This window comes from Leiobunum rupestre, chromosome 2 (assembly GCF_980474605.1).
Source record: "Leiobunum rupestre chromosome 2, qqLeiRupe1.1.hap1, whole genome shotgun sequence".
NCBI lineage: Eukaryota > Metazoa > Arthropoda > Arachnida > Opiliones > Sclerosomatidae > Leiobunum > Leiobunum rupestre.
The window spans coordinates 34,090,208-34,114,323 of NC_143385.1; the positions used below are offsets into that span (position 1 = coordinate 34,090,208).

Below are 24,116 nucleotides of genomic sequence, written 5' to 3' on the forward strand. Positions count from 1 at the left end.
ATTACCTCTATTCTTTGTCAATTTTGTTAATATTAATAAATAAAACTGATTTAGTTTTTTAAGTTCATCATACCATACGTTGTATAACCATCTCATATCCTTAAGATCAAGATGCTGCATTCAAACAAAATGGCGATCCTCCATTAACAAAATAAAGATGGGGTAGCTTAATGCATTTCAGATACCCGGGAAAAATCAAAAAAAGGTATTACTCCAAACCGCGGGGACAGCTGAGCCCACTTAAGCCTAAAGTGCTTTTAAACCTTTCCAGCGTAAGACCGAGGTCTCTTGGTAAGTCTCATGCTACTAAACCAATGTATTCTACTCTAAATAAATCCTCATCAACATTAATTCTTTTGCTGCCCGTACTTACCATTTCAGTATCCCAGCAACCTTACTTGTAAACTCTCAAAATAATTATTATCCAGGTGCCATTAATAATCCAGCTACCCCTATCACCATTATTCAAAACAGTACAGCAGACAATTATTACCGAATAGATAGACCAACAAACTTTATTTCCAGTTACCACAATATTACCTCTCTAACAGCCCATAATCAACAAATTAGAATTCTATCTAGTCTGTTTCGAAATTGCCAAACACCGAGGAACACTGTAGGAAGCCCTAACCATTTTCTCTTTTCTCCAGTAAATACTAACATTTGCCCAAGATATTCCTTTACCCTGAGTTAAGCAAAAAAATCAATTTCAAACGTAAATTCAATTGGTGTATAGATTTACAAATAACAGATACTTAGCAAGCATATTATGAACTTTCTCTTTATAGAAAATTTACTTCTAAATAGTCCTTCAAAGCTAATCGAGCGACTATTGCATCTAATATTTCAGTAGTGCTGTTTCTAGATTTAGGCTGTAAGTAAACCTATATCCAGTCGATTAATTTTCATCCTCCATTTAGGTTTTTAAGCCTGCCGAATGTCGTCTCCACTGTCATACGAGCAGAACTTAAATAAACGTGAAACAACTAGGGTTCCTTCGGGAAAGAAGCAATGTTTCTAATGGCTTTCGTTTACCAAGGTAGCAACGTGTTAGCTGGTTCGCCTAGAATCACCAGCGGAACGTTTACTCCATTAATTATCCATGTTGCCTGGTATAATGAAGCAAAGAAAGTCGATTATTTATACTTATTTACGAAGGTCACTGCGATAATTGTTTTCAGGGTATTAGGAATGACCTAACATCAAATCATTATTAACGTGCTCAGAAAAGAAAAAATATATAGTAGCTATGTTTAAATTTTAATTTTCTGATGTTTGCAATATCCTGGAGAAAAACAACATTTCCATTTAAATCTGGCACTCCATTATCTTCAATATAACGTCCGATAATGATATTATTATAATTTAAATAATTAAGATTAGAATGAAACTTCATAAACTCCAAATGCTTACTTTTTCTTATGATAGAGTGTTTCGCCAATGATTCATTACGCGGCTAAGGATTGATATCTTTCCACGAGAGTAAAACTGATTTGCTAAACAAAGGGTAGGCAGCGAAGAATTCCCAGTTTTGAAACAATCGATTATCATTAAGGGAAATCGTTCATTGCCATACTTATGTTTATTCATTATTATTAAAAAGAAGAAATTAGACTATTCGCTTATCATAAGCTATCCAGGGGTAAACCAATACATATAACTATCCCTCAAAAAGAAGTAATCTTAACGGCCTTATATCACAGGGTTATATATGAATATATGGAAATGGGTTTACAGTGGCGGTTTCAGGAAAGTGCAACCGGAACAACAAACAGGGCATGGCGCCCCTAGGGGCCTCACTCATCTATCATTCTATGAAACTCTCGCTTCAAAGTTCTATGGACTTCGCAAATTTAGAAGTCCCCGTTTCCAAGATCCTGTGCGCATCGTTCGCAAGTTTACGCTTAAACAATTCTTTTTTAGTTAGTTTTAAAAACCAATACCCTCGTCGTGTCCTCTACTTTTTAAACCAATCTAATAAAACTATCAAATTCTGCAAACGCTTCTATACGCAACTAGATTTTCGTATATCTCAGTTGTAACATCTTCCTATTAATTAAATCGATGCAGAAGAGTATGTGACAACGATATTCGACTTTAACAATACTAAGTAACGAGTTCTATTAGGAATTGAATTTCACCAAATTATTCCGTTTTATGTATATCGGTTACGCACAAAACAATCCGTTTAATAAATAATATTTCATTTTTAGTGATGAAGGATTATACTACTATGTAATTAATTAGTCCCAACATTTATAATGCTAGGTAATATTAATGGAAACAATCTTTTCTTATTCCTTGTTTCGTGTACCCTGGCTCACCTAAAATTTACCATGATAAGTCAATTGCAAAGACCACCGGTTGTTCACACCAAATGGATTTGATTTCTGACGCCGAAAGGTTATTGTGTTAGTTAAAAAAGTTAAACATTTTGGCTTTGACTAAGAAATGAGCCATTGAGAACGCGATAAGGGGTGAAAATGGTAGCCACGTTATCAAAAGCGCCTTATGGGCAAACAAATAGCCACAGAGATTAAAAACCTTGGACAAGCTTAATGTTTCTATTGCTTAGATGAAAAACATTTCAGAAAATTAATCTGATAGTGAAATGCGTCTTTTGGTCGATTGTTTAAACGATTCTGAAGTAGGTCATAAAGATGAAGAATTATTTTTCGGTCTTTTTAATAGAAACCAACTAAGTTAGCAAACTAATTCAAAATCCGTTACTTTTGATGATTCTTGTCCTATGCATTTTTCAATTTAAAAACTTTCTTCGTTTTACAAAATATATTTAACGTGCCATTAGCAGTATAGTTTTTTTCACAATTTTAGCTAAGTTAAACCCAAAAAACAACTCGAAATTAATGAAAAAATCACTGATCCATTCTCTATTGTATTTTGAGCATACAGGAAAGCCTAATAAGGAAATGTTAAAGGCGTTTTATTTCAATATATCTTCCTCTTTCCATTTAAAATTATTAAAAATGCAATGAAATAAAAGGTTCGTTTATCATTTAAATATACCTGAAACTAAATAAACCCTGTTTTAGATAGTTATACTTGAGGAAAAAATGTGAATATTTAAAAAAAAACTTATATGAAATCGTAAAAAATGATGTTTATAAAACATATTGCCCAATATTCGATTCCCTCTTAATATACAATAGACCACTAAAACTGGATGTAATTCAACATTTAGTTAAAAGACGCTGAGTGACTAAGGCCTGAGACTGTGCATTGGGTATAAGCCCAGCTGATTATTTATTTAAATATTTTTACTATATTAGACTTCCACTTCGGACTTTTGGTCACTTCACATTGGAATTTAGGCTAAATACAACGTCGTGTTCCTAGCATGGAAGCCATTGCCACCATAGCGTTGGCGTTAATTTCTGCAGTTGTATTTCTATTAGTGTATTTGTTCAAAAGTGTAAATAGTGAAAAGAAAAGAGACTCCGAAATATCCAGTTTGAAAACTCTGCCCTTCTTGGGACACTTGCATTACTTCTTCAACCCAGCGAGAGAAGGCGCTGGTAAAATGACAAGTAAGTACAATTGCTTTTAAAATAATTGAAAGCCCGAATGTGCCAAACGAGCGCCAAATAAATAATCGCTCATGGTATAAGTCAATTGTAATTCTGCGAGTATAGTGATGAAGGGGTAACATTTGCGTGAAATTTCATAGAATGAGGCAAACGAAATGTTGGTTTACTAAAACAATCTCAACGTTATAAAGAAAGGAAGTTCCATCGATTTAACAGTTTTCTTTCCCAGCAAAGGGTTCAAATTAATATTTAAAATTTTAAGCGCTATCGTTATTAGAGACAATTTCTGTTTGAATAAAAATTTAAGCTTAAATTTCTGGGGAAAAAATAGTAAATTTAAAATCTATTGGCGGTTGTAGGAAGAAGGTAGCAACAAAGCATGTAGTTGCTTACAGTGGTGGATTACCCAATAAGGGCCCCAGGCGCTCCTACCGCAACATTGTCTTAAAACCAAAAACACTTTTTCATGAAGGACCTTTTAACATTGGGGTCTGGGGCTTCAAAGAAACAGTCCGCCGCTGCCTCACAACTTTAATAAATAAAACTTAATTTATTTTAAATATATAAATTAATTTTATTTAGTAAATCTACGCAACACCGGTGTTATCATCTCATTCCGATTAGATTTAATAAATTATTTTGAACTCTACGTCTTTAAATTGCGATGCCTATTGTTTAAGGCGGTAAAATCGAAAAGTCAAGGTAAGTGATGCAAAGCAATTCGTATAAATTTTTTTATACGCAGATTGAACTGATTACAAAAATATGCAATCATCCATTATTTAAGTAGGGTTAACAGGACTTAAACGAGTATAAATTTTATTTTATTAAAACTATTGCAATTCGTAGAAGACTCTTACACTTTATTAATGTTCTCAAAAAAACCGGTGTTACTATCTCATACTTTTTCAGATAAAATTAAATTATTAAGTTTTAATAATACATCATTAAATTTGCGATACCCTATTGTTCATGGTGGTAAAATAGAGACATCAAGGTAAGTCGTGCAAAGGAATTCGAATAAATAATCTTTTTAAACGCAGATTTAACTGATTGCAATCATTAAAGTAGTAATTTTATAACTTGAAACAGCTGTGATGCACGTTTTCACTGCAATGGGAAAACTATTCAAGGATGAAGACATGTTCTACGTCAAGATCGCTCATAAGAAGATATTGGTTTTAACCACAGCTGAAAGTGCCGAAGTTCGTAGTTCTTCATTTGGCTTTTCACTTTTTATTACCGAGACCCTTTGAATTTATTTTTAGCAACACCAAATTTTAAACAATCAAATATGAAGGGTATCCACTAAAAAGAGAGCAAGAATTAATATTTGAAAAGCTTTTTTTCTTAGGAAATTTATATTTTCAGATACTTTAGCACGCACAGGGAGCCATGTCCTGAATGTTATACAAAAACTAAGGAACCGTTGGATTTAGACTCCGTTTTAATTAGAAAGGTGTGCGCCTACGTATTTTATGTCCACGTGGTTCTGAACCGATGTCAATTGGCCAATAGTAAGCCGAGAAAATAAGTAACCCGAGAAAATAAACATAAAAATTAACGAAGGTCATAAATAAAAATGTGCAAGAGATCACGCTTAGGTGTTAAAAATGTTGGAAGAGCTTGTGCTACGGCATCAACATTAAAATTCGGTTGACCCTGAAACATGGCAAGGTCAATGAAATTGTATCTTGAAAACCATCAGTTTTAAGGACCAATTGATTTCAATGAACCTATAATTTGAGCTAATTGATTTTAATGATGATTAGTAATAATCGAATTTTTTTATTTATGATCTTCTTATATTTGGTGTTTACATTCTTAGCTTCCGATTGGTCAATTAACGTCGATCCGGAGCTATTTCGTCATAAAATGCGATCGTGAGCACCCAACGGTTCCCGAGATAGGTTTCGAATGACCTTCCATGGTTCATGGTCATTGCGTTTTAAATCATGTAATGAAACACTGCGCATGCGATGCGTTCTGAAAATATTAAATTCGTAAGAAAAATAGCTTTTCAAATATTAGCTGTGGTTCGTTTTTCTGCACATATTTAATTGACATTAATTGTAGTTGACGATAGTTTTTTTAAAAGATAAACGTGTTAATTTCACCATCAGTATCAGTCTTATCTTTTGGAGCACGTGATCGAAAACACAAAGTGGTTTTACGAAGTCAAAATTAAAATTGTTAACCTATAAATTCGTTATAACATTCTAAAATATTAGAATATATTTTTCATTGTTAAGTAAAGCACGTGGTAAAGTTATTCCGAGTCATTTATCGGGATTTATTTCCGTCTCTCATATGAGCGTTTAATATTAAGTGTCGGGTTCGAACTTGAGCAAATATCAAGATAGCGTGCAAGAGCTGAGCGGCACTTGGAACAAAATGCTCATGACTGGCGTCCAGGTTTCCACAAAATTGCACATGTGAAGGTTATGTGTCTAAAAGGCCTAGATACAAATTACAGTGGTTACAATTTTAGAGAACAGTTAAATAAGCAAATTATGTTAAGAGTGTCGCTAAATTATATTCTGTTGCAATAAGAATATCGTTGTATTTGCAGATACTGTTAACCAGCCGAGAAGAACTAGATAAATCCGATATGTATAATCCTCTAAGAACATCAATTGGAAAGAGCATATTTGTTGCAAAGTATGAAAAATGTTTTAACGAGAAATAATATGCGTACGCAATTAAAATGTCGCTAAAAGACTTAGGCCAAAGGTGGTGCCTTTGGTATTAGCCTAGCTAATTATTGTTATTATTATATTTTAGCTAATGGAAGACACTGATTTGATAAAAAGAGTTAGAAAAAATGTACTTAGGGAAGATCGATTGGTTCTAGTGAAGCTCTTAGATTATTAAAATTATTTATCACGAACCTACACAAGCTTTGCGTTAAAACATGTATTATTACAGTAAGAAATATGCATTTCAGGTTAGTCAGTTTCTACTTGAGGCAAGACTAAAAGTCGTATCAGCGCCAAGCTCTAGTTTACCACATCGCAAACAAACAAATTTGTGATCAACCACTTAAACGAAATCATCAGGAGCACCAGCCTTCCTAAGATATTCCGAGTGTTTAAAAATATAATTTTGTTTTGATAATAAGTCTAACAAGTGTAAAACATTGGCTACTTTCTCAAGGCTACTACTAAATTTTATCAAGCCTCGAATGATCTTAAAATTAAAAATGTATAATAATTCAATGTAATTAGAAGTAACCAATAATGTGCTCAGATATTTATATGAATATGGCAGAATAGCATCCAAAGAAACCTTTTTGCTCTATTATTCTCACCACGTCTTCAGATGGCGTGAGTGTCACTAATAAAATCTTTAGCAGACGGCTTAAAGTATTAGGTGATGGATTTAAAATATAAGCTTTCTTATAAGAAGCGTAGCCAGGGGGAACAAGGGGTTACGTGCCTTGTATCAATGTTCGAAGATTTTGTTTATGAAATATTCCACTGAATTGTCGTGCACTATTTTAGAGGTGACGAAGACTACCTTAAAAGGAGAAAAATTCTTTCTGAAATTTTCCACAACAAGAATTTATCTGCCCTGGACCAAAATATGCAGCGCCACATGTTATCAGTGATAGAGAAGTTAAATCGACTGGACGACCATTCAAAAGTGGACATTAGTGTTCTTGTTAGCGAATACACGGGTAGAAACGCTTTAGGTTAGTATACTGTGAAGAGATGGAGAAATATTCGTGAAAATCATTCAAAAATTTTCAGTGTATTTAAATAGAATACGAACCGTTAATATATCTATCGAGGCACTGTGTCTTTATGAATCATATATCTTAAATTTCCGTTTTTGGTTTCAAATTTTCGAGTCTAAGACTTTAAGCAAATCAGTCTATGGGAACCTTCTCCGTATTGGATGAAAACTTACTAATCATACGTCATAACGCCGTCTTTTCTCCCAGTCTCCCAAGCTTAAGAAAAGATGTCGCAAACGCGGATACAATAAAGGGAAAGTGTCTTTTCAGCTAGTAGACATTGTCAGCTACTTGCTTTCGAAATAGGCTTATTTATTTTCTATATTTTGAAGAGTGTAGCGTGAGCGAAGCTTTTCATTCTAGCCCAATGTGTGGTTAACTCGCCAACCGAGGCGTGCTCTGCTGGCTGATAACAATAATAAAAAATAAGTAACCATTCAAATTATTGAAACAAACAACACTCGTTGTCGAGGGAATTCTAAAACAGTCGATCTGTCAACATCTTAAGCTATATTTATTTAAATTGTAATTACACAATTAATTGAAAGATATGAAAATTATTTCTGTGACGGCCTTGAGGAGCTCGAGACAGAAATGAAACGAATATCTCCTTGCAAAAAACTTTTTCCTTTGTTTCCATTGTTATACGGCCTATTGAAAAATAACAGATATGATATAGCAAAGATAGCTTTTTTATTCGTAGTAAATTTGATAAACAAAATTGTCTAATCATTCAACTTGTGAAAAAAGGTGTCTTAATAAATGTTGCAACTGATATGCATTTGCTTCATTTTCGGGCCAGAACTAGTGAGACCATAAATTATAAGCAAATGATGGAAATTTTGGTAAATATTTTCGGCAAATTTTAAGCATCAAAGAAATAAACATTGTTATCACCATTAAAAATTTGCGAACTGTTTAATATGCAGTCAGAGTTAGGGTAAAGGATAATTCTAAGTGCTGAAAGGATTTACCAAATGATCTGTTAATTCAAAAGTCTTATCTATTGACTATATAATCTGTGTTTTTAGTTTCTCTATTTGTGTTTATAAATATTTGCCATTTCTTTGAATAATCTATATTTTTTAAGAATTTAACATTTGAAGTTTAAAACTCCATTGCTCAAACTGACACTGTTGAATCCAACTATACTATTGTTACTTTTTAACAATTTAAACTTTGTAAATCCTTGAAATAAAGATTTGAGCATAGACGAAGGTAACAAATATTACTTCAGATAAGGTGTTGGTTGAGGGCCTCTTTAAATCGGGGACCCTTTTGCCTGGACCTATTTCTCCCAGTCCATAACTTGACAATAGTAAAGCCTTTGTCAGAAATAAAAGCTGATTTGACTGCTTTTGATTTAATTTCTATTCATCTAGTTTCAAAAGACAAATTTACCTTTTCCACAAATGGCATTAGACACATTCCTGGTAGTTGCTAATAATGAAGGTAGTCCCAAAAATAATATAAGATAGTTAATCGAGTAAAAATATGGGTTCGGTTTAAACCACATAACGTGAGGTTAACTAAAGTTCATTACACCAAGTGCTTATACTCTGTTTGAATTTAGATTTCGCTTTGAAAAGCCAACTGAACGAAAAAGAAGGCGAGGATATGTTGGAATATGCCGAAAGGTCTCATATTTTAAAACACAACAAATTGCTTAAATCTGTTTTTATTCTATCGAAAATCTAAATAACTATCCCAGGAAACTGCTTTAAGCTATGTTTTCGATACTATATGTGATTTCGCCATTTCGTTCAGGTATCTCGATATAATCGGGGAGAGAATGTCAAAGCCTTGGATGCACTCGGATACACTTTTCAATTTGACACCATTGGCGAAAAAGAACAATGAACTCTTTCAATTCATGTATCATCAAATGAAGGCAAGCTCATTGGCAGTAGCCTATTTATTATTTTCAATATTATAGAAAGTGCAAAGGGTGTTGGGTCTGAACAATTTCCGGTTTCTTCCCCCTGCGATTAAAGTGAGACACATTTCCTTTACCTGAGCTCAGAGTATAATTTTCCAGGGGCGTCGCTTGGAATATAAATTAGGGGGGGGGATCACTTTGGAAAGCGCTTTCCTAGGAGACCAATCGCAGGTTGTCTTTACGTTTATTAGTTAGACTTTCGTAGGCCATTAAAAGTCTCTAGATTACCGTATAACTATTATTAATGTTATTATAAAATAAATGAATTTATTTCCGTTTTTCTGATCGGGCAAAGCAAACAGGAAACAAGATGGCCGGAAATATATCGAAAGATTTAAACGAAATCAAAAAATCACCCGTTTAAGATTGGTTTTCAACTTAACTAACGCGTCACATCCGCCCTAGTCTCTGTTAAATCTGGTGTCAGTAATGTAAAATTTATTATCTACGATAAAAATATTATTTCGATATAATTCGACAGTTTCAATAATGTAAACGCATTTTCAAATACCATAAGTATAGCTAACTTAAATAGTCTTTACACGTTATCGCAATCGGCCAAGATGTTACTTTTGCACCAGAATAATTTTAAGAAACTTATTCAGTGATTAATTTTTAAAACGGAAAGATGGCGGTAATGCAATTGAAACCGTCAAATTGGCTCTTAAAATACCACGGGTTGGTGAAAGCGTTGTTAGAAGCCAACTTATATTTATTAACTGTTATACATTTTGTTAGTATTAGAATCTAGCACGATAACGTTTACCATTCTTTATCAAATAAGAAAGAAAAATCCATTAATAACGTTTTCGAGAAAATATTAAGCGATGGAAAGTTTTCTTCTTTTCCCCCTTCATAATGATAAATAATTATTAATGACAATTAAATGATCATACATTTTTTCTTTCTCGCTGGTTGTAAATCAATTTAGCAAAAATTTTAAGCATGATTAGAAAAGACGTTCGCTACAAAAGTTGGATATTTAATGTCAAAAACAAACCCTGTAAAGTAAGTGATAAGTTTGAGGTATTTTATTTTGAATAATCAATGTCGTTTTTGCCGAAACAATTCCTGGCTTTTCTTTAATATGTTACCAGGTTAAGGTAAGGTAAAAAAATTCCAATGAAAGTCTAAGAGAATCATGATGGCTCGCATTGAAGTATCACTAAACGGTTTTAGATATTTGTTATTCCAAAAACCCTCATATAAACCCAGAAATGTTACTTTTGAAACTCGGCGACAATTCTCTTAAGTACTTTGTAAGCCGCAAACAACGCCAGAATGTTGACTCTAAATCACAATTTTGGGTCAGGGGATCTGAGCGCAAACATAATTTAATAAAAACCAGCTTTATCACTCACAATGTCAGTAGCTAGCTTTGCTTTCAACGTCGATTATTGAAGACATATCCATCTAGGATTTAAAATGGTCGAAAGTTACATAAGGCACGATATTTCATGCGCAAAGTTGAGAAACCTACACTAACGACGTAAGTCAGGGCGTAAAATTACTCAGCCTTACCTTGTAAAATGTAGAGATTTCCTGGATGAAAATTACTAACCGTACGTTCATCATGTTATACTTTTTGAAGCGACTACATGATGCTGAGTCTGCACTATATATTGCTCCAAATCTATTGTGAAAACTCAGCAGTGGCCAGTGAATATTCAGTTTTTAAACCAATAACATTAGATGTATATGGGGGTTTATACTTAAAAGTTTTGTTATTCATGTCTGATTTTGCTCACCTAGTAATGATAAACCGTATGAGATCATAAAAAATAAGATAATGTTTTAAAAGATTCTGTATTTCATTCAATAATAAAACAGAGTTTATGTAAAAGAAATGGCCGAACAGAAGGTGAAATTGATTACTTGAGCATTATGGACATAATACAGAAATTTCCGGAAAAATCCAAATATTGGAAGAGATTTGAAGAAGAAATGTTTGACATCTTGACCCTTATTTTCGCAGTAAGTACAGTAAACTTTCCTCATACCAACCTTTTCGTAGTTAGTCCTTAAGAAGAGTCCGGGTGTGATTTTCTTGGGGCATTTCTTCAAATGATTCCTGAAACTTCTGCAAACTCATTTAACGACAGTCTGCCTGTAAGAATTTATATTCTTTGTTCACGCGGCAGTGATTGACATAACTATGTCACGCATGGTTTAAGTGATGCCTTAGTTAAGGGGGCCAATCATAGACCGTAAGGAATTTGCAAACAAACATAGTCTAATGTTTATTATTCTGCGCCCTTGCAATCACTTTCCAGACATTTAAGTTTGGTCGAGAGTGATAGAATTGTATTTTGTGACATTTCAGGCATTTGACACAACGCGAAACACTTTAGAGTGGGCTGCATTCCTGATTGGTCATAATCCGCGGGTGCAGGAGAAGATTTATCAGGAGCTGACTGATGTCCTGGGAACAGACGATCAGCAACTTACCTGGGAAAATATCTCCAAACTAAAATACCTCAAATGTGTCGTCAAGGTATTTTGCTCTTTTTAATGAATATTTGAAGCAGATAAATAGTCGCCCTGGAAGATTTATTGCATGGTCATTTTTTGTTGTTTTATAACTTGATTGTATCGACAAATAAATGAAACAAACAAACTCAGAGCTGTAGTAGTTGAAGAATCAATGACTGATGGCATAAGGTAAACGGTATTTAGTGGCGTAGCACAGGGCACGTGGCCAGGGTTTCCCCGAATTGTATTGTTATCTGACTTATGATGTTTTATATTTAATAATAAATAAAGCAAATTTTTTCATGGTATTCAATTTCAAACCAAAAACCTGCCTACGTCACTAACGAAATCCCTAACAGAACGTAACGTGGTTTTTGTGTCAAGCAAAAAGTCATAAGAGTAGATTTGAAATTTAGATTTTCTCGGAGTCAGAACATTTTAGATCACTGGAGCAACCTAAAATCGCGCCCACACTTCGCCTTGATATCAACTCAAATCGATTCAAAAGGTTTCGAAAGAGTTGTGTTCACTTCAAATCGTTTTCTACCATCTGCGTGTTAACGTAGGTTAAATTATAACGAAAGTAAATAATCCAATGCTTTTCACCCAAATTATACCGACAAAAATAAATTATCCGGTTTAACCTCAATTTTGAACGGTGTTCTATTATAAGCGCCGTTAAATATAAGAGTGAAAATCGATTTGTTAATATCAAAGGTTTACTATTTAAAGCTGCAAAATTTTATCATCTGACATCAGATGAATTGTACTTCATGTTTTCGAATTTCGTCCAAACTAATTTTTTTCTTATTGTATATTGTCCAAATACATTATCTGCTTGTGGCATTTAGTAATTTGGTCATGTCTTCAAGGTCGTTTAAACTTAGAAAAAACGTTCCTGTTACAACGGCGTGTATCATGACATTTTTGATATAAGTGCTTCACTTTCTTATATTAAGCACATTGCCTCGGCTGTAAAAAATTTCTACAAAAAGTGTGATAACGCCTTTTAAAATTGTTTAAGAGTTGGTTCTTAATGGTTCTATAGACAAATATTTAATGAACTTTAAGACATCGTTAAAGGCCGCGGAATTTTCTAAGGTTCAATGACTCATGCGCGAGATAAACCACTTCAAAATAATTAAAGGTTTTGTAATTTAATTTCATGAACAATCAAAGGAGGTGTTGAGACTCTTTCCACCAGCTCCTATTCTTGGAAGAAAATTAAAATCGGAAATGAAAATAAGTAAGTATAATTATCAAATTACATTTCGCACTCTAGCTTTGTGTAATAAACCAATATTATTACTTAATGAAACTTAATAATATTCAATTATAATTCGTGAAATAAGTGTTAGTAGAAATGTTAAATTAATGGGCTGTGTTTCAGATTAATTTTTGTAATACCGCATTAGAAATGTTAAGTAAAAAATCAATCTAGCTGACTTGAAATAAAGAAGGCAAGAAAATTTTGAGAAATTGAGTTTCTAGGATTGACTTTCATTTTTAAAATAAAATCACATTTTTTACCAATAATTACTAAAATTCTTGATATATTCAGTGTCCAATTGAAATGATTGAAACACTGTGTAGATATTTACCATTATGTATTCCGAAATTGAAACTCAAGGGAAAAGGTTTCCCAACTCTATTAAATTTGATGGGGAAAGATCCCTCCCATGATCCAAAAATATATTCAGAGCATTAGGAATAATGCAATTATTCTTTGGTTTGATATTTATTCATTAAAACCTAAAACTATTCATTGATTTCTTTAGGTATTTTTATGATCTTTGTTTTTCTTATTGTGGTTTTAACTAAGCACAATTTCATTTTATTAAACATTCATCACTTTACTTCCACTATTAATTGATCAATTATATTTAAATATGAGAGAAGGTACGTGTAAGGTGGCACTTTTAAATTGTAGATTTAACAGAAGAAGAATTTGAAACGGTTGAGTGCACACAATGTAACTTATTTGAAATAAAAAGGGATGGTTCTTAAATCGGGGAGCTGGTTGTAACTTATGTGAATATAGAGTGTCCACGACTGTGCATGTGCCAGCAGATATCCTCATCAGTACCATTCGATAACCGATAAATGTCGTGTATTTTATAGAATGAGTAATAATAAAAATGTTGATACATGCATAGCGAAAGGTTAAGAGAAAGATTTGGATTACTGGAGAAAAGCCGTAATAATAATTACAGGGATCTGTTGACTCGCGTCGCAGGAAGGGCACATCACTATATGGTAATTGTAACCCGAACAATAGAATTAAAGGGAATATAAGTCCTTAGATGACTTGGGCCTAAAGTGGTGCTTTCTGTATTATCCTGGCGTTTCATTAACGATTAAAAGTTAATCATGAAATCTTCACATCATAAGACTTTTTTTGATAATAAGGTAATAAAATGATTTATAAAATGTATTTATTTCCAGAAGGAAAAACTGTGCCGAAGGGAACCAACGTAAATGTTTTGATCTCGTTTATTCAGAGAAACGAACGGCACTTTCAAAACCCCGCCTTGTTTAATCCCGAAAGGTTTGAAACGGACAACATTCCCACTTTCGCCTTCATCCCATTCTCGTACGGACTCCGAAATTGCTTTGGTAATGACTTATTTTTTATTGAAATCATATACGCTTATATTTCGCTCAATCGGCCATACATCTCGAAGAAAAGTTTTTTATTTTTTGATGCCGTCAATTTTACAATACATATGTTAACGATTAATTGCTTATATGAGCGCTTGTCGTCATAAAGATTAAGGAAGTTACTGAACGGTGTTATTTCTAGTCAGCGCTATTTTTAAAGATGGCGGCTATAAATATAATGGGGCTGGAAAATCAGAACAAGTTTAAAATATTATTTTCAATAATTAATGAATTGGTAAATGACGAAATTGTTGACGACATTTTGTTTATTGTAGAAACAATCAGTCTTTTATTAAAAAGTGAAAAGGACCATTGTAAAAGCTTATACGTTCAAATTAAATTAAAGACCTTTGACCAAACCAGTAGAATTGTTGAATAAAAGAACAATTGTATAATTTTAACTCCTCGAACAGCTAAACTGTAAACACCTACGCGTTTACGTCACGACATCGGATGCCAATCGTGACATCAAATCAATACGCCGAAAATGGTACAGTAACAAAAAGATGGCATCGATGTTTTTGATGTGCGTTACTGAACGTACCTTTCGTTCTTTCCATTTTTTAAGATTGCGTCGTGTTTTACGTAAAATATGCAATATACCTAGGTATCCAATCAACGCTGAAAATTTCTGATAAATCACTTGACAATTATGGCAATTTTCGCGACCTTAACATTGAAACTTAATAAACGCCATTTTTCAAAATAGCTACGTATATGATATAATAAATGTTTTCTTTAGCTAAGAGTGACTTATGAAAGAAGCTCATACCAGAAATATCGGTACCTAGAGCAACAGGAATGTTTAAAATAGCAACTTAATCGCTTCATCACTGAAAAAAAAGTTCAAAAGCGCTGGAAATAATGAAAAATCTGAGATCCAGTTGATACGATTTGGTGACCTGTTGGATATTCAAAGAGACCAAGATCGACGAAAACAGTCAGGCCGAGAAAGTCAAAGGCCAGAAATCGGCCTTTCACTTAGCTTGGTTTAAGATTATTGCTTATAATAATAATCAGCTAGGCTATTACCCAAGGCACCATCTTAGGCCTAAGTCATCAAGCGATTTTTGAAGCCATTAATTCAGGTGGCTGGGTTACAATGCGTAGGAGGGTGGTGGCAAGCCCTGCAAGCCACCAGCTCCCTATCTTCTAAATCGCGTATAAAAATGTCGCCGTTCAAACTTAAACGCAGTTAGGAATAATTATAAACCCGGTGACCCAATCTGGTAATTTAGACTTTCCAAAATATTCGTAGCACTGACTAGAGTGTTCTTAATGGAAATTTTGGCCAATTGTAAAATTGAGTGTAAAATCTTAAATATGAACAACGCAGAAGAATTTAATTAAAAATATATTTTGAATTTTTTACTGGTTTTTTGAAATTGACGAATTTTAAATCGCAAAAATACTTCACGCGAATATTGCAAAGAATTTTCTAAATAGCTTTCTCTTAAACCTTTTACACCTATTTACTGATTCTTTGAAATCGTTTTATGATTTTTGGTAATTTTCAGTGATTTTGTAAAGGCATTATCGTGGAAACATTCAAACTGTACAGCTATTTACTGTAGTATTTACTCCCTCCAGATTTCTTTCAAATAATAAAATTTTACAACATTGATTTATTTTTTTGGTTAATACATTATAATAAAATATTTCAAGTTTCACCTAAATACTTACCTGATTTTTAAATTATTGTAGCACCTGTGTATGGATACAAGATCATGCTGTCCTTTCTAGCTCACGTCTGTTTCAGATTCATTATTAAATCAGTGGATCGAGAAGATTCCGTATTAACCAAAACCACGATGGTACAAAGAGCAGACAAACCGATTCTGGTGCGAATGATATCACGATAATGAAATCTTCCTTTCGTAATAAATGTCTTTTGAACTTATTAACTATAACTTTTGAATATTTGTTTGTGAAATGCAAAATTACCTTTTACATATGCTGCTAACGTTGAAACAGCTATAAACCCCTTTTAAAATCATTAATCTAGGATGACTACTTGAAAATACATTAGAAGTCATTAAACTTAAATTTAAATTAAAAAAAAATTTATCCCTACAAAAATTTAAATTTATTAATTAACAAATAATACAAGATAAGAAAAGAATAACGAATATAGGTTATCGAGATATGACTCATATTTCGATTAAACAAAAAATTAATTGGTGCAAGTTATAGGCACTGTGAAAAGAAAGTATCAAATAATGCACCATTACCCATGTCGTAATACTTTTGAAAATATTCATTGCCTTCGGATAAATCAAACGACACAAGTAATATCCGTAATTATCTGTAAATAAGCATTGCGATAAACCATGTGGGATAACGTTTTTATAGACACCAAAGGAAATGTTTTAAATTTATCAACCATTATGTAAATTTTTAAATGACTGATTTTCAAGTCTAAAACCACACTTGTCGCCCTAAACTTCAGAGGTGTTTTAGCTTTTATTAATAACGTTGCTGCGACTTATGATAGGCAAGCATATCGTTAACTTTCTCTAAATAGAAAATTTAATGCTTAATAGTCCTTCAAAGCTTATCGAACGACTATTGCATCTAAGCTTTCAGTAGTGCTGTCTCTAGATTTAGGCCGTTAGCAAAGCTTTATTTTTATTTTCTTCAATATCTTTGAGCCAACTGGGCTGAAAAGTATCTTTATTCAAATCTTCCACATAATTGTGAAGATAACATTACGTCGTTAACAAGCACATCCATTCGTTTCATCAACATCCTCCATTTCGCTTTTCGCCAACCAAATGTCATATAAACTGTCATCCGTGCAGAACTCCGGTTAGCGGTAGCTTGACTAATAATTATAGTAAGCGACTATATTTAGAGCTCCACAGTTTTCCTTATTTCAACCTCTGCTGCGCGTATATTGGCAAATCACCGGTTTTGTCGTAGGAGACGTCAACTCAGCTTGAGAGACTTTTAGCCCTTTTTTGGGTCGCGCTTAACCTTAAAATCAGGAGGTTTCAATTTATAGGCCCGGCTATTCAAGATTAATAATTTCATAAAAATAAACGATTTTGAAGCCACGAAATTATGATTTAGCGGAATACATTTTCTCTCAAGTTTCTCCTTGGTTCGCAATGCTGCGCATGCACTATGGGAAGTTTGTTTTGCGGGTCGTTTATAAAGAACGTAAGTAAGTGATAGTTTGTTGTTGGGTAATCCATAAATAATCTTTTGTATTAAAGCCACATGTTAAGATTGACATCTATGGGCCCGGTGCAGAGACGTTTTTAAGTATCGCAAAATAGCGAAGCCTCGCTAAATTAACAGAAAGGAAGGATGGTTTTGGAAATTCACGAACGTCGCGCCAAATCGGTGTGCAGAGACATCTCGACCAAAAAAACAACAGGAAAGCGTTCTGCTTATTTAGCGAGAGGTCGACGGCAGTCGCTAGCCGCCGAAAAGCTCGCCACAACAATGGCGGATTGCGGTACGCCAAGAGCTCGGGAAATAAATTAAATTAAACTCTTTTTACCAACTTTAATAAGATAAATAATACAACACGATAGCTCAGAATCTTTTAAATTATTCAAATTTGAGTTTCTAGCTTATTATCACTTTCCGAAAAATGTTTTTGTCAAATTATTTTCAGAGCAAAGGCCTAACCAAAATCACGATTTACGAAACACTAAAATAAGCCAACAACTAGTCTTAGTAACTTTACATTACTACTTTGGGTGTATTCTAAGCCCTGGTTTTTTATATATCCTTATTTGCTTGTAGTGTATGCAGGGGGTTTTAGCTAATGAGTCAGTAATGACATAGTGAATTGGTTCAGTGTATCAAAGATTTTTAGCTATCAACCAGCGTTTAAACCAATTCATCTACCAAGAAGAAACCTTTCCTCAGGTAAACTAGGAGTTGCAAAGTTTATTTGTTATGCATCAAGAGCTTACCGAGCCAATTTGATGTATAACGTTAAAAGTGTTTGTCAGTTAATTGTAGAGGCTTATATCATTTGTTACAGTTTATACCTTGACTAGGCAATGTAAATGCTAGATAATTAGGTAGAACAACAATTTATCAAAAAGCATTATATAAAAGACCAAAGTATTAAATCAAAGACCTTTGCGTTACGTGGGATCAATATAGGACATTTAACTAGAAATGGTTTTAAGACAATTAGCATTCTTTGTTCACTAGTGAAATTGCTTTTTTTTTCAATTTATTTATTGAATTATTTTATAACTTGATTTATTTTAATTAATATCCGCTAAGTTTTGAAATAAATATTTTCCCAAAAACCAAATGATATGGCTCATTTTATAACAGATAATTAGTTTTGGAAACTGTTGGCTTATTGTAGTAATGTATCTATTTTCATTCGATATTTTATTGGTGTACAAACCATATTATAAAAATAAATTTTTAAAATAACAATACCAATAAACTGTGTTATAAATGCAACCAATCTAATAAATAAAGAGAGTAAAAAAATTATATTATCAGAAGAAACTTATTTTCATACACAAATAGAGTATTTGACATTTGGAAGACGAAATGTATGGTTGACTACATTACTAAATAAATGAAGAAATAAAATTAGATTAAAAGTAATAATAATAATCAGCTAGGCTAATACCCAAGGCACCACGCGACTTTTGAAGCCCTTAATTCAGGTAGCCGGGTTACAATGCGTAGGAGGGTGGTGGCAAGCCCTGCTAGCCAAGAGATCGAGCCAACAGCTCCCTACACTAACTATTACCGTTAACCTAGACAAGTTTTTATGGAAGGGGAAACCGAAGAACTCGGGGGAAAACCCCTTAAACCAGTGCGGAGAGAACTTGCAAACTCAACGCAGAAGGAGTTGTTCCGAGTTTTCACCCAGTGCCACAAGCTGGGATCGAACGCAGCTCCTCTTGCTGCGAGGCGAAAGTGCTAACCAATCCGCCACCCCATCTAACATTTGTACCTACATGGCTTTAACTGCTAAGATCTCTAAACGGTTTTTTTCAGCTCGGAGAACTGTTTTAGTTATAATTTAGTATTGCAAGCGCTTGGAGAATTCAGGTTTTGATATATTACAAGTATTGTTTCTGGGTTACTGATAGGGTAAGTACGGGCGGCTGAGGAATCAATGTTGTAATATAGGAGGAGACATTGAGGACATTGGTATAGAAGCATGCTATTTACCAAGAGACCACGGTCTTACGTTGGAAAGGATTGAGAGGACTGTAGGCTTGAGTTTCCTCCAAGATTCCCCGCGGTTTGGGGTAATAACTTTCTTGATTGTTTCCAGTGGATCGGAAACGGTATTAAGATACCTCATCTTTCTTTTGTTAATGGAGGATCACCATTTTGTTTGTATGAACCATCTGAAACTTAAAGATTTGAGAAGGGTATACAAATTATATGATGCACTTAAATGTGGTCAATTTGAAGTTTCATTGGTAGTATTTGGTATCTCATGATCTGGCTGTAAATAAAGGCCTTGGGGCTGATATGCTGAATAATTGCCGTATCGTACTATCGAAAACGTTAATCTGGTTAGTTGATTCTTCATTAAATCAATTCATCTTCAGATCCTCTCTTTCGAAACCCCTCCTTTTGAAGCTGATTTTAAGCCCAATCCTGTGACATGTTTGCCTAAATTAATACTGCCTTTCTTTTTCTGTATCGTTGGAAAACAAAGCTTTTAAGTTTGCACTTGGATTATGATGTGACATAGTTAATAAGTTACTGTCTTTATTAAAATGTAGAAAAAATACGAGAAAGCTCTGGTAAATTCTTATGTTTACTAGAATTTCCATACCTTACTTCTCCATAGGGAACTTTAAAGTTAAAATACTAATACAAAAGTTTAATTTTTTTTGGCGTCGTGTTTTTGGTTTTTTTAATGTTGATATTTCTGTCTGCATTGCGAGTTGTGAACGATCTTTTAGCAAATTAAAACTTAACGCAATTATTTGAGAGCTTCAATAGGCCAAGGAAGGTTGTGTGAACTTGCTTTGCTAAGTATCGAGAGATAACAATTAAACGGAAAAAACAGACTTAACGATATTATTGTCAAATTTTCGTCAATCAAAGCAAGGAAGGTAACGCTATAAGTTTGTTTCGAATTACACAATATTTGTTGTATAATAAAAGATTATAGTTATTACAAAATAACTTAAGTTTCACTTATATTCCATTTCCTATAATTCTGACCACCTGGGAAGGGGCGCAATTTCTATGGTTTGCCATAGGTCAAATTTTCCTAGCTACGCCACTGGACCTCGCTTGGTGGAGTACTCAAAGGAGTAATGCGAAAAGGCTCCGTACTTGGCGTACCAATAAAAAACCACTCGTTCTCGCTGGTGGTATGTGAAACTGCTAGCGCTTGTAGAAGGTATGGGTTTTTTTTTCTATTGTTTCATGTATATTTAACAAATGAAATTTATATTTTAATTATATGAAGTAGAGTTTAATGTTCTAGTTTCTTCATTGCTGTAGTACCAATGCGATTTTCAACACATGCTATACCACGAATCATAGTTTCGCCAACTAGTTTCACCACTCTATTCTTAAGTGGTGTCAGATCATCTCCAGTTGATTTTCTAATCCTTATGAAATCTTGGGCCAGTTTCTTTACGATGTTTTTAAGTCAGACCATTTTGTTCTAATTTGTAGGAGAGTTCTTTTTGTCCCCTTACCAACAGCTGACATTTCTTTGCCCATCTCTTTCCACGCTTTTACTATGTTTTTGAAGGCTTTCACTACTCCCATAACTCCGATGACCAAACCCATTCTAGTTTAAGCCCAGCAACAATTGCTTCCTTTTGCCTTTCATTCAACCTGGGTTAAACTTCTTCGCCCTTTGCTTACCCCATTTTTAAATAATATTCGCGTTTATGAATAAATGTAAATATTAAATAAATACAATTGTAAATAACCATCAAAAATTGTAAGTATATAAATAAAATTTAATAAATTGAGCGATTTAAATGGCCCCGTTACCGCCAATATTTTCCGGCGTTTTTATTGGCTCCGGACGGGGGCGGATAATATTAAAAAAAAGGCGAAATAACGAGAGCGGGAGTTTACGAAGTCTCGTTAAAATGTCTCTGGAACGCGTTTTTCTAACTCTAGTCTGGGTCTCGTTAAATCGGTCTCGTTAAATCCGTCTCCAGATCACGTTTAATGCCTGTAAAAATGGAATTTTATTGCTAATTCTTTAAATACCTTAAGCACTGTCGAAAAGTCTCATCAGCAATTAAAAGATAACGAAGAAAGCATTGGCGAGCGGTCCTTGAAAGAATATTTGCTAGAATTCAAAGTTTATCTGAAAGTTCATTAAGGACACATCGTGAGACCCTGGAAATGGGAATTTCTTAGCCCAAGTGGAATTGTTCGGCCCTGTAAAGTCAGAGCACTTGAGGCGTGTAAATAACAAAGATAGGTTTAGAAGCTATTTAGGAAAGGATATTCAGAATTAAATGATTCATTTTACTTCAGTTAGAGTATTGTCAAAAACAATTGTTTCGATAAGGGCAGCAAAATATTTATCTTTTATCATGGACTACATTCCAGATGTTAGTCATAAAGAACCCCTCTATTTTAATGCGGTGTGTTGAAATCAAGGAATACTTAATGGATTTTTGCAAAATAATGATAGCACTGGTTCTAATTCAGACAAAGTTTGTTTTAGAATTTCTGGATAATAACCACTTAGATTTAGTAATCTGTTGAGGTCAAGCATATGACAACGGGGCTTATATGCGCGGTCAATACAACAATCATTAACATTAAAGAAAAACCAGAGATAATATTTTTTTTGCCCTGCTCCAATCATACTCTTACAAGGAGACATCCCGAAATGTAACCCACCGATTTTGTTCAAACTCAGTGGATTGGTAGACCTTCATGTATCATGTAAGGTCCTGAAGATAATTTATTTCTTGGGCAACCATACGTTTGCCATGACAACGAATAATGTTTTTGACAACACAAAATATAAAATTTTCCCATTGAAAATAACATGGGATTTTGACCTCAAATTGAACAAAAGTTGATCAATTTTGATGTTTATTTTGTCAATTTTTATCTATTTTTTCTATTTTTGGCATTTTCGATATTTTGAAATTTGTTCAATTTTTTCACAGGGGGGTCCTAGCAATCTGTCAGCATCCCATGTTTCTTTCAATGGGAAATTTCCATTTGTTGTTGTCAAGAACATTTTTCGTTGCCATGGCAAAACGGTTGACCATTGAATAAATTATATTTAGGATATTTCAAGTTACAAGAAGGTGTACCATTCCCCGAGTTTGAACAAAATCGGTGGGTTACACTTCGGGATGTCTCCTTGTTAGTCTTACAATATTCGATGCAGCTAAATCATATCATCTTCAGCAACTTTTACCTTTTTGTTATTGTTCGAAGGGTTTTTAAATTATTTACTGCATCAACGGTTTGATTGGAGGTGTTGCAGATCAAAAGTCGGACCACTCTAAAGTCTTTATCCGACACTCGTTGGGAAAGTCGAATCAATAGTATTAAAGATTTAAAAAATAACCTTTTTGAAATTCATGAAGTAGTACATGCAAATGCAGAGACTAGCAATTAGGCAGTAACAGTTTCTCAAGCCAAAAGCATCGCAAAATAATTTTTTTCGTCCAAGTTTATATTGTCTCTATTGATTTGGCACGTCTTGTTATTAGAAACCAACTAAGTTAGCAAACTTATGCAAAATCCGTAACTTTTGATGAGACTAGTCCAATGCATTTTTCAATTTAAATTATTTCTTCAAAAAGAAAATAACATGTATTTCAAATAATATGTAACGAGCCATATCTCGAAATGGGCATACTTTAGGACCATAGTTCTTTCCACATTTTTGGCGCAGTACAACCCAAAGAACGCTACCCGTTATTACTGAAAAAAGGACTGATCCATTCTGTGTTGTATTCTAAGCAAACAGGAAAGTCTAATAAGGAAATGTTAAAGGCGTTTCATTTCAGTATAACTTCATCTTTCCATTTAAATTTATTAAAAATGCAATGAAATAAAAGCTTCGTTTATCATTTAAATGTACCTGAAACTAAATAAACTCTCTTTTAGATAGTTATACTTGAGGAAAAATATAAATATTTAAAAAAAACTTATTTGGAAACGTTAAAATTAATGTTTATAAAAAATATTGCTCAATATTCGATTCCCTTTCATTATATAGTAGACCACTAAAACTGGAGGTATTTCAACATTCAGTTATAAGACGCTGGGTGACTTAGGCCTGGGACTGTGCATTGGGTATTAAGCCCAGCTGATTATTTTGACTCCCACTTCTGACTTTTTGGTCACTTCACATTGAATTTTAGGCTAAATACAACGTCGTGCTCCTAGAATGGAAGCCATTGCCACCATAGCGTTGGCGTTAATTTCTGCAGTTGTATTTCTATTTGCGTATTTGTTCAAAAGTGTAAATAGTGGAAAGTAAAGGGACTCCGAAATATCCAGCATGAAAACCCTGCCCTTCTTGGGACACTTGCATTACTTCTTCAAACCAGCGAGAGAAGGGGCTGCTAAAATGACAAGTAAGTACAATTGCTTTAAAAATAATTGAGAGCCCGAATGTGTCAAACGTGGGTAAAAAAAATAATAGCTCATGGTATAAGTCAATTGTCATTCTACGAGTGTATTGATAAATGGCTGACATTTGCCTGAAATTTCATAGAATGAGCCAAACGAAATGTTATTTAATTTAAACGATATCAACGGTGTCAAGAAAAGAATTCCATCTATTTAAAAC

General features: G+C 33.6%; 1 protein-coding gene across 1 annotated transcript; it reads left to right on the plus strand.

Moving 5' to 3' along the window:
* Positions 1-3,215: 3,215 nt before the first annotated feature.
* LOC149957400 (cytochrome P450 4C1-like) lies at positions 3,216-16,221 on the plus strand. Its single transcript, XM_090167016.1, has 11 exons — positions 3,216-3,548; positions 4,641-4,753; positions 6,121-6,209; positions 7,052-7,242; positions 8,861-8,924; positions 9,055-9,178; positions 11,057-11,200; positions 11,550-11,720; positions 12,878-12,944; positions 14,144-14,314; positions 16,064-16,221. The coding sequence occupies exons 1-11, from the start codon at positions 3,359-3,361 to the stop codon at positions 16,219-16,221; spliced, it is 1,482 nt and encodes a 493-aa protein (XP_090023142.1). The 5' UTR covers positions 3,216-3,358.
* Positions 16,222-24,116: the final 7,895 nt, after the last annotated feature.

What these genes read in the sequence shown, in the direction of transcription:
- LOC149957400 (XM_090167016.1), top strand. Translation starts at nt 3,359, where the DNA reads ATGGAAGCCATTGCCACCATAGCGTTGGCGTTAATTTCTGCAGTTGTA. An exon ending in CCACAGCTGAAAGTGCCGAA is followed by an intron (nt 4,754 to 6,120) that starts GTTCGTAGTTCT and finishes TTGTATTTGCAG; the next exon opens with ATACTGTTAACCAGCCGAGA. An exon ending in AAAATCGGAAATGAAAATAA is followed by an intron (nt 12,945 to 14,143) that starts GTAAGTATAATT and finishes ATTTATTTCCAG; the next exon opens with AAGGAAAAACTGTGCCGAAG.